General features: G+C 32.4%; 1 protein-coding gene across 1 annotated transcript in view; it reads left to right on the top strand.

Annotated features, from left to right (window-relative positions):
- Positions 1-11,168, top strand: part of LOC132754029 (uncharacterized) — a gene marked incomplete at its 3' end in the record, with an annotated part of 32,571 nt that extends 21,403 nt beyond the window's left edge. Inside the window, exon 4 of the mRNA XM_060744616.1 lies at positions 10,811-11,168. Within this exon, the coding sequence (XP_060600599.1) occupies positions 10,811-11,168 (358 nt within the window). The remainder of the gene's footprint in view (positions 1-10,810) is intronic.
- Between the last annotated feature and the right edge of the window lie 1,338 nt (positions 11,169-12,506).

The raw sequence follows: 12,506 nt of genomic DNA, 5'->3' as shown, positions 1-12,506 counted from the left end.
ATGCTTTTTAAAATTTACAATATTGATAAATCTTAATCTGAGCGTCATATTTACGAATTTATTTTGAAACAATAAGAACACTTCTTTCCAGACAAATGTTGTTGTTACATGATATACGACCGATATGTCTAGTTAAGACGGGATGTCTTTTAAACTGTGTCAAATTTGGCATTTCTACAAAGAGAACAATGCCAAACACCCCTACTGTCTACAACATACCAATCGCAAGATAATCTTAGATTTTTGCGAATTGGCTTTCTTAAATTTTCGCGTAGGTGTAACTATCAGAATCAGTGACTTTCTTACTGCTCGGTTTCGGCATTTCGCCTTGTAGCCATGACGTGAGCGACATAACAATTTTACAGTAAAAATTGATGTTAACAGACTGAAATCATTCAAAACTATGATTAAGTTTTTAATCTGGTTGCTGATCATTAATGAAATTGATTATTAGCTCACCTGAGCACGAAGTGCTCAAAGGTGAGCTTTTGTCATCACTCTGCGTCCGTCGTGCGTCGTGTGTCGTGCGTCGTGCGTCCTTCAAAAAATGGCGTCAAACTTTTCAAACAACATCTCCTCCTAAACTACATGGCCAATTGCAACCAAACTTTACAGAAATGATCCTTAGGTGGACCCCTTTCAAAGTTGTTCAAAAATTTAAATTCCATTAAAAACTCTGGTTGCCATGGCAACCAATAAGAAAAAACTTAAAAAAATCTTCTTCTAAAAAAACCGTAAGAGCTAGAGCTTAGATATTTGGCATGAAACATCTTCTAATGAGTGCCTACCAAGTTTGTTCAAATCAAAGCCCTAGGGTCAAAATTGGCCCCGCCCCAGGGGGTCATTGATTTTCCCTATATGCATATAGTAAAAACTTAAAAAATCTTCTTTTAAAGAACTCAAAGAGCTAGAGCTAAGATATTTAGCATGAAACATGTTCTAATAGGTGTCTACCAAGTTTGTTCAAATAAAAGCCCTGGGGTCAAAATTGGCTCCGCCCCGGGGGTCATTGATTTTCCTTATATGTGTATAGCAAAAACTTAAAAAAATCTTCTTTAAAAAAACCCAAATAGCTAGAGTTTAGCTATTAAGCATGAAACATCTTCTAGTGAGTGTCTACAAAGTTTGTTCAAATCAAAGCCCTGGGGTCAAAATTGGCCCCGCCCCGGGGGTCATTGATTTTCCTTATATGACTGTGTATATAGCAAAACTTAAAAAATCTTCTTTGAAAAAACCCAGATAGCTAGTGTTTAGATATAAAGCATGAAACATCTTCTAGTGAGTGTCTACCAAGTTTGTTCAAATAAAAGCCCTAGGGTCAAAATTGGCCCCGCCCCAGGGTGTCTTTTGATTTTCCCTATATGCATATAGTTAAAACTTAAAAAATCTTCTTTTAAAGAACCCAAAGAGCTAGAGGCTAAGATATTTAGCATGAAACATCTTCTAATGAGTGTCTACAAAGTTTGTTCAAATAAAAAGCCCTAGGGTCAAAATTGGCCCCGCCCCCGGGGGTCATTGATTTTCCCTATGTGCATATAGTAAAAACTTAAAAAATCTTCTTTTAAAGAACTCAAAGAGCTAGAGCTAAGATATTTAGCATGAAACATGTTCTCATGGGTGTCTACCAAGTTTGTTCAAATAAAAGCCCTGGGGTCAAAAATTGGCCCCGCCCCGGGGGTCATTCATTAGCTTGACTTTTTTTTTTTTAGATATAAACATATTATATATATACACATATATATTTAATATAAATATATATATATATATATATATATATATATATATATATATATATATATATATATATGTATATATATATATACATATATATAGATATATATATATATATACATATATATATATACATATTATGTATATATATATATGTATGTATGTATGTATGTATATGTATATATATTATATATATATAGATATATATATATATATATATATATATATATATATATATATATATATATATATATATATATATATATATATATATATATATATATGTATATATATATATATATATATATATTACATGCATACATATACAACCAAGTTTGTTCAAATAAAAGCCCTGGGGGTTAAAACTGGCCCCGCTTCAGGGGCCTCTATACAGGTGAGCGACTTTGGGCCATCATGGCCCTCTTGTTTTTAATTGACTAACAGTTTTGTGATAGCCGTGAAAAATCCATTGCACATCGCCTTTACTCGGGTTAAAAACCCACCATCGAAGTGCATCGTGTATATCAATTAGGGAAGATTGCACGTGTTTAGATAATCAAGGAAAAAACAATTTATAATTATCGCCAAATCCCGTATTAAACTCGCAAAACTATCACACAATTATACCGTTTCGGGCCGATGCTCTCATTATTTACTGTTTAGAGTAGGCGGTCTATCGCTTCGCTTACAGGTAGAAGGGTAGTATAAAGCGACGCTCTGATTGGATAATGATAATTAGCGGTCGTCATATGGGCGGATACAATCTCTGCTCTTTACATCGCTAAGTAATTACTATTTGGGAATTAAGATTTTATCGGCGATGTTGACTTCTCTTTGATCAATCGAAAGAGCGAAATTGGAATATACACGGCGAAGTTTTCGCCTGAATCGCCCTTCCGGATGAGCCCTGTCCATGCAGAACTCTGGTTGCCATGGCAACCGAAAGAAAAATCTTTAAATATCTTCTTTTAAACAACCCTAAGAGCTAGAGCTTAGATATTTGACATGAAACATCTTCTAATGAGTGTCTACCAAGTTTGTTCAAATAAAAGCCCTGGGGTCAAAATTGGCCCTGCTCCAGGGGGTCATTGATTTTCCCTATATGCATATAGTAAAAACTTAAAAAATTTTCTTTTAAAGAACCCAAAGAGCTAGAGCTAAGATATTTAACATGAAACATCTTCTAGTGAGTGTCTACCAAGTTTGTTCAAATAAAAGCCCTTGGGTCAAAATTGGCCCCTCCCCGGGGGGTCATTGATTTTCCCTATATGCATATAGTAAAAACTTAAAAAATCTTCTTTTAAAGAACCCAAAGAGCTAGAGCTAAGATATTAAGCATGAAACATCTAATCTTCTAGTGAATGTCTACCAAGTTTGTTCAAATAAAAGCCCTGGGGTCAAAATTGGCCCCGCGCCATGGGGTCATTGATTTTCCCTATATGCATATAGTAAAAACTTAAAATCTTCTTTTAAAGAACACAAAGAGCTAGAGCTAAGATATTAAGCATGAAACATCTTCTAGTGAGTGTCTACCAAGTTTGTTCAAATTAAAGCCCAGGGGTCAAAATTGGCCCCGCCCCGGGGGGTCATTCCTGTACGAAAATGCCTACCCTGACTACACCCTGATTTGACATGGGATCAGAAATTTATTCCCAGCCAGGTTTTTAAGCTATTCAGTTGACTATAGAGAAGACAGAAATCTATTTTTAGATTTTTTAGTATACAATAAAGAGTGTTTTCAGGGTGGATTCAACGAAATATTTAAATGAGCCAGAAAAAATACCACCCTGAAATGGAAATCCAGGGCAGAATTTTCACTCACACAGATTTCTAAAAATAGATTTACTTCTAGTTAAATAAAGAGTAATTTCAGGGTGGGATTAATTTGAAATATTTAAATGAGCCATAATTCACCCTGATTTCTGTTAACAAAATCAGGCCAGACTTTTTTCCTCCTGTTATTATCCCGCCCCAAAATTTTGCAAATCCCACCCTGAATTTAAAATAAAAATCCACCCAGATTCCTGTTCTTTTTGATATTTGACAAAATAATAATTGAGATTTTTTTTTCACTTATCTGTTTATTGATTTTATACAATTCAATACATTTCAAAAGTCATTCTTGCTTGATATTGTCACTAGGTAGCTGCACACTGTATTACATTATTCCACACTATAGTATCTGGACTACACAATCTGTAAACATATGAAAGCAGTGTAGGAATATTCTATAGACAACTTTCAATTTATATATACTGTATTAATCTAAAATAAAATGTAACACCCTAATAAAGAGAAATATGTCCATACAGTGTAGTTTTAAAGGTATAATATTTCATTAATTGCAAGAACAAATGATTGATGAAATTATTTTAAAGAAGAAACAGCATTATAAACGTATTTGTACTGACTTCATAAAGTCATTAATTCCATAAAATTTGCAGGGATGAATACTTTTAATAATAAAAACTGAAACTAATTTTGATATAAAATGAAAAAAGTAAAAATTACCAGTAATATTTCTTCTACTGTATTCTTTTTTTCCAACTACACCATTTTCTTTTTCTTCATCCTCTTGTCACATGTTACTGAGCTATTTGGCTTCAACCTAAATTTTGGAAGTAGAAAAAAACAAATATGCAATCATGACATTTTCAGACTTCAGTTTTTTTAATGAAATGATCAAAATGTATAGTTTATTTAGAAAAATTAAGAATGATTTCATTTTCCCTCCATATTTTAAAACAAGGTTTTTCCTGGAAATTTATTTAAAAATCTGTTCAGAATACTGAGCTTACAGAATTACACAATTTTAATGAAAAATTAAAATATTAAGAACTGTAATTCAATTTAAAACTTACCATTTATCTGTTAACAAATTGGTGCTTATTTCCCTCCATTTTTTCAAATTGAACACATCTATTATGCTCCATGTTATATATAAGTTTCACAATAAATTTCCGGCAAGAAATTTCTGTATAGCTGGGGTTATTGAATTCTTAAATCACATTTTCTATGTAATTATCAAAACTCATTTAATGCATTAATATATAATTGGTAAGTTGAATTTATTTGAATTAAAATCACAACTAAAGCCTCTCCAATCTTTCCTAAGAAAAGACCATGTGCTGGAAATAATATTCAGGGTGTGGATATTTGCTCTGGATTTTAAACTGCTGTTTTTTGGTCAATCTGTGGTAACTTCTCTATTTTCATCTGGCCAGAATATGCATAGTAATAGTAAGTAATAGTTTATTTATGTAACATAGGCTCCGGCCCAAAATACAACATAATACAAAAGAACATGAAATAGCAATGGTAAAATACAATGAGATGATCATTGATATACATGTAACATAGTAAATTGTAATATAAACATTGGTAGACATCATATCAATTTTTTCTTTTGAAGATATATAGAGATATTAAGAGAAATTTCGTAGATCAGTTGTAGAATACACTATATAATTTCCTTTATAAAGTTTTATGTATGTATTATTTTTTAAGTACTGAATTGGCGTCTATATTTAAGTGAATGATCGAGAAAACGTGCGATAGTCTTATATAATGTCACATCTGCGTTTCTTAGAACAGATATAAATTTTTCACGTGAAGGATTTTTCACCAATATATCTGGTAGAATATTTTTACGTATAGTATTAAAGTGAATACAAATCAAATATTATTGAAGAATCCAGTGTTATAACCCAAGGGCAGTAAACCGCCTCTTAATTTTACAATGAGCGACCTGTAATATGAATTTTCAATTTGATCTAGGTACGATTCTCTTATAAAGTCAATTTTAATAACTTTTATAAAACAAACAGTCTACTAGATGAATCAAGAGCCTCCGCCATGTTTGAACATCAATATCGCGCAATCTTTGAGATAATTCGCGACAGAACAAGTCAATATTTCCTACTCCCTGGTTAATCCATACATGACCAAATCCATTTATGAAAAGAACACGCCTAATTTTGAAATGCCCAGCAATCAATGTTATTTTCTGCCCACCGGTATTGGACTTTATAGCATAATAAAGGTAATCTATTTTCATTCATTTTTAGAATCCTAAACCAGTATTTGATTGCTTTAAGAACTCTGTTACAATATAGTGAAAAACGGCCCAACTCTCCATATACATACTTATTAGGAGTTGACCAGTTTTAATTTCAATGCATATTTACAAAACTTGTTATGTACGATATCAATATCTTTAGCTTCATAAGAAAACCAAATTTCAGAGCCATATGTCAATATAGGTTGTATTTTTGTGTCAAAATTTTGAACAATAGAGATACAGGAAGTTGTCCGAATCTGTATAAATTAGTTTTAAGTGAAAAAATAGCTTTATTTGCTTGTTCAGATAATGTTTTTTGACACATATACCATGATAATCTAGACGAAAACACTATTCCTAAATATTTATAGTAAGACGTTACTTGTATTTTTTCTACGCCATAGAACCATTTTTCATAAGCACGCAGGTAACCACCATTCCTGAAGACAATGACCTTTGTTTTATCGAGATTAATTTTTAGATTCCAATTATCACAGTACGACTTTAACCGATTAATCATTCTCTGAAGCTCTATTTTTGTTTCGGCAATTAGAACTAAATCGTCGGCGTAAAGTAAAGTGAATATTTGTTTAAGCTCTAATGAGACACCATGGCAACCATCACTAACATAATTATTAAGGTCATTTAAGAATAGAGAAAATAGTAATGGTGATAGCGTACACCCCTGCCTGACACCAAACGGGCATTCAAAACTTTCTGTTAGTCCAGATGGGGATTTAACTCTTGCTTTAATATCATGATATAACGATTTGATCATTTTTAAAAACTTTGAACTAACATTATTTGAGCATAGTTTATTGTATAGAGCCTGTCTATTAATTCGGTCAAATGCTTTTTCAAAAATCAACGAATAAAGTATAAAAACGGCCTTGAGGTTTTTGTAGATACTTGGTTATAAAGGTGCACAGGCAAAATATATTATCTATAGTGTTATAACCACTCCTAAACCCACCTTGTTCTTCACTCTAATACAGAGTTTGCACCACACCATTTTCTCAAGCCTTCTATTTAAAATGGATGTAAATATTTTACTCAGTACAGGTAGTAAGCTGATTCCACAATAATTGCTTGGATCGTTTGGTTACCCTTTTTAAGTACAGGTGTGATAAGTGAAATTGACCAGATTTGTTGGGAAATTCACCGTTATCGTATAGCTTTATTATATAACAAACATAAAAATCGGGATAAGTCTGTCCAGAGGCTGCTTTAATAAACATAGCTGTAATGCCATCAATACCAGCTGATTTGCCTAATTTGAGTTGACCTATTGCCCAGCTGACCTCAGAGGAGAGGATTGGCGGAATCAAGAATATCATTAAAATATTACACTGTCGTTTGTGGTATCATCAAACTCCACTGTTAAAAACGGGATTAAAATAAACTATTTAAAATAATTATACCACTCTTTCAGTTGTTATATTAACACGATTAAGCCCTGTGTTTGTCTTTAAAATAATTCCAAAAAAATATTTTGGGTTATTACAATTGGCAAGCAGCGACAAGTTTTGATCGTTCATTAGCTTCATATCTTAGCTTAAACATAACGACATGTTTCTCGATATTCGGATTTAGCTAATTTGTAGTTGTTTAAAGCGTTATCAGTTGCGTGATCTACGAAATTCCTCTTAACCTCTGAAGAAACATTTGGTACGAAAGTCGTTTACAAGTAGAATTATACCATTTTTGACATTTTTTGGTTTTTGTATTAAGATTATTAAACACCATTGTTTCTATTTATGTTTGATCCAGCATTGTAAAAGCAATCTGTTAGTCTCTGTATAGCTAGATGTATATCATTATTATCTAAAGCAGTATTAAAAATAGTCATACATAGAGTCAATACCTATAATTAACTTTTCAATGTATTTTTGTTTATTATTTTCATCCCATTTCAGTTTAGTATATAGGTTTTCAGATACGTTACTAAATACTTGTTCAGAAAGACTATCTTCTAATTGTGTTGAGCTCTTAATTTTAATGTAGACGGGCATGTGTATAGATTCAATTCGGTTTTCAACATCAAAATCTAAGACATAATCAGATAATGACATATCAGACAAAATATAATCAATAAGACTAGGAGAATAATCAGTATAACAAGTACAACAACCTTTGCCAGCATCGTTACCGATTCTGCCATTACATATACGAAGCCCAGTAGCAATACAAAGCTGAAGCAATTTTTGGCCGTAATTATTTATAGATTTACCATCAGAATTAGCTCTAGTGGCGGAATAGTATCTTCAATATAAAAAGTATCACTTAACAATGGAAATTCACCATCCATAGCAATATAATCAGGGTTTTCGGATGTATATGCATTAAAATCACCTAAAACAAAAATGGAATTGACCCGGATAGTCACTTTTGAAAATAGCAAGCTCGTTTTCAATGATATCAAACAATGCCTCATTTCGAATGTATGGACGAATTTTCTGGAGAAATATAAACAAAACCTAATAGCATATTATGAAAAATATTAACTTTAGATTTAACAAGTAGCCATAAAATATTGTGACTAGAGGATCTTTAATTGTCTAATTTCTGCATACTGAAATATAATATTTTTTACAAAAACAGATATTCCACCTGAATTTCGCTTTGCATTTTTAGTTAATGGTCTAATAACATCAAAACATGTATACCCAGTTAATTGAAACTCACCAATAATTCTTAGCCCAAAGTTTCTACAAAACCATAATGCTAAATGACTTAATATAATCAACAAAAATCTGTTGAATCACAAATATCGTTTCTTCCAGACAATTTTTGATGATAAACCAGAAATATATTCCACACACCTATTTCATAGCATGAAAATTTACGTCAAAACCAGAATTTGTAACATCATGCTCCAATATTCAAATGTTGGCAGTTTATTATTCAGACCTTGGCCACTGTCCTATTTCTCGGGAACAATATCATCCTTGTCAAAGTCAAAGATATAAGGTACACCGTCCACAATCAGCTTAAATCATATCTAATAAACGATCTTTTGTTCTGCTTCTTGAAGATGTCAATATACGGAATAAGTTTGGACCTGATTTTCCTAGTATGCGATGTAAAGTCTTCAGATACTCGAATATCGTCATAATCTAGTTGATCGCTGCTGAGTGATTTGGACTTTCGGACTTGGCAGTATTTTGTAGAATTAGATCTTTATCTTTGAATTTGTTAAACTTAACAATTATAGGAGAGGTTACTTTTTTGTCCAGTTTAACATAAAGTATTTTGAAATACTGTAAAAAGTTCCACTTGAAGGTTATTTGTTTATATAAACTGAAAGCTGACCTTAGAAGTAGGAGATTCTGTACAGATTGTGAGATGATGGATACAAACTAAAAATCTTGTACATTACTATTGCTGACCAATTTATGCATTAAATAATAAATTGTTTGACATAGGTTAAATATAAATACAATCAATTACTAGAAACAATTATCAATTTTATAGATAAAAATAAATCATGTTGAGCTAAATAATCTACATAATTTCAAAAAAAAAAAGAAAAAAAAGAAGAATTCAGTAAATGAAAAGAATTTTTGTTAAATAGAGTTTACCATAAATCAATTGAAACTTTCCTGAAATAGACATTATAATATATTTTCTTCTGAATTAAAAATTCAATTTTGTCTGAACAGCAATGTAAACTGTACTATGAGTGTATTACAATATTTCATTTCTAATAACTCTAACTAAGAAAAATCAGGCTGGAAATGAAGAACTTTTAAGACTGTATTGAAACTGGTTCTTGAAAATTTTTTAACTTTGAAATATCTGGGTAGATTTCGCTTATATTTCTCCAAGTCAGTAAAATCCGTGTCAAAATATTTTCAAAGTGCAAATATTCTTGCTTCCACCCTGACTTTTACCAAGATGAAGACGATGTCAGGGTAGAAAAAACTTGAATTCCCATGTGAGATTTCTTGAAAATTCAGGGTCCATGTCTATTTCACCCTGATTTTGCCAATTCTGGTTCAAAACAGGCCTGAATCGGTCCTGTTTTTCATAAAAGCCATGCTGATTTTTCGTACAGGTTGATTTTCCCTATATGCATATAGTAAAAACTTAAAAAATCTTCTTTTAAAGAACCATAAGAGCTAGAGCTTAGATATTTGGCATGAAACATCTTCTAGTGAATGTTTACCAATTTTGTTCAAATAAAAGCCCTGGGGTCATAATTGACCCTGCTCCAGGGGGTCATAGATTTTCCCTATATGCATATAGTAAAAACTTAAAAAATCTTCTTTTAAAGAACCCAAAGAGCTAGAGCTAAGATATTTTAGCATGAAACATCTTCTAATGAGTGTTTTACTAAGTTTGTTCAAATAAAAGCCCTGGGGTCAAAATTGGCCCCGCCCCAGGGTGTGTCATTGATTTTCCCTATATGCATATAGTAAAAAACTTAAAAAAATCTTCTTTTAAAGAACTTCAAAGAGCTAGAGCTAAGATATTTAGCATGAAACATGTTCTATGATGGGTGTCTACCAAGTATGTTCAAATAAAAGCCCTGGGGTCAAAACTGGCCCGCCCGGGGGGGGGTCATTGATTTTCCTTATATGTGTATAGCAAAAATTAAAAATCTTCTTTGAAAAAACCCAAATAGCTAGAGTTTAGATATTAAGCATGAAACATCTTTAAGTAAATATCTACAAAGTTTGTTTCAAATAAAAGCCCGGGGGTCAAAAACTGGCCCTGCCCCAGGGGTGTCATTGTTTTTTAACTATATGTGTATAGTAAAAACCTTAAAAAATCTTCTTTTAAAAAACCCAATGAGCTAGAACTTAGATGTTAAGCATGAAACATCTTCTTATGGGTGTCTACCAAGTCTGTTCAAATAAACAAATAAAAGCCCTTGGGTAAAAATTGGCCCGGGGGTGGGGGGGGGGTGGGCCTATATACAGGTGAGCGACCTCAGGGCCATCATGGCCCTCTTGTTTATTTATTTACCTTTTTCAAATTTTATATTGTATATTTGTATTGTATTTATAATTACAGTTAGAAAATGACACTTTAGTCATTGGTAAAGATGATGTAAGAAAAGTACTAGACGATGTGGCAAAGGCAATTCAAGACAAGATGAAGGCTGGATTAGACGAGCAATATGACAGAATTAAACTAGATATGATAAAAAGAAAACAAGAAGATCTTCTATCTCTTCAGTCACAATTAAAAGATGAAGCTGATGCTTCTGTTAAAAGAATGCATGAAGAACGGGACAAAGAAGTTGGGAAAATTCATGAACAAGGAGAAAAAGAACGAGCAGACCTGGCTGGATTAGGAGAGACGTTATGCAAGAGACTTAAAACAGCAAATAAAGACGAGAAAAAAAAGGAATATATTGATTCTAAACAAAGTAAGTGATATTACTCACATAACTTAATTTGTTTTCTGTATATATTTACTAAACGTATTCTTTGTACTTCACCCCTTACAACATATAACCATTGATACTTCAGTTTTGCACCATACAAATGTTCTAATATCATCAATTCATTATTTGATCCAATTCTTATTATTCTCTGTATCAATTCATATTTTATGCCATCTAGCATCGCTTTTAACCCCCAAAATTATAATCTATTTCAAATTCAGTTAATATATCACTAGCCTCGTTGTCAAAAACGTTCATAATTATCAAATTCATATTGTACTCTAAGTGACTACATCGTAATAGACACTTTTGTAATACTGAAACGCCATAATTGTTGATCATAAGTATTTTGTATGCCCCCCTTCGAAAGAAGAGGGGGTATTTTGTTTTGCTTATGTCGGTCGGTCGGTCGATTCGGTGGGGTGTGTCTCTAGACCACAATGTTTCCGCTGATAATCTAGAAAACTATATATCACCAAATGTATTTTGTATTTCACATTCTGATTAGGGATAACTAGTACATCACCCCTGTGGGTCACTTAAGTCAAAGGTCAAAGTCAAATTGACCTTAATATTCCGCTGACTATCTTGAAAACAATGTCTTTATATATCACATACTGATTGGTCATAACTAGTAGATGACCCCTATTGATTTTGGGGTCATTATGTCGAAGGTCAAGGTCACAGTGGCCTTAAATGTTAGAATGGTTTCTGCTGATTATCTTGAAAGCTTTCAATCACAAAGTCTTCCTTTTTCATAAAGTTATTGGTCATAACTAGTAAATGACCCCTTATTAATTTTGGGGCTATAAGGTCCAGGTCACAGGGACCTTGAATGTCAGAATGTTTTCCGCTGATTACATAGAATACTTTTCATCACAAAATTTCATGTTTCACTTACTGATCGGTCCTAACTAGAAAATGACCCCTATTGATGTTGGGGTCACTAGGTCAAAGGTTAAGGTCACAGGGGCGCTGTATGTAAGAATGGTTTCCGCTGATTATCTTGAAAACTATTCATCACAAAGTCTTCATGTTTCACATACTGATTAGCCATAACAAGTTAATGATGCCTATTAATTTTTGGGGTTACTAGGTCAAAGGTCAAGGTCATAGGGGCCTTAAATATCAGAATGGTTTCCGCTGGTTATCTTAAAAACTATATATCACAAAGTCTTCATATTTCACATACTGATTGGTCATTACTAACAGATCACCCCTATTGACTTTGTGGTCACATGGTCAAAGATCAAGGTCATATGTGCATTTAATGTCAGAATGGTTTCGGCTCAATATCTTAAAAACTATTTATCACAAACT

The sequence above is a fragment of the Ruditapes philippinarum genome, unplaced genomic scaffold, assembly GCF_026571515.1.
Source record: "Ruditapes philippinarum isolate M1 unplaced genomic scaffold, ASM2657151v2 ctg9565_1_1_1_1, whole genome shotgun sequence".
In the NCBI taxonomy this organism is placed as follows: Eukaryota; Metazoa; Mollusca; class Bivalvia; order Venerida; family Veneridae; genus Ruditapes; species Ruditapes philippinarum.
Note: the sequence above shows the minus strand (reverse complement) of the source record. Positions and strands in the feature narration are given on the sequence as shown.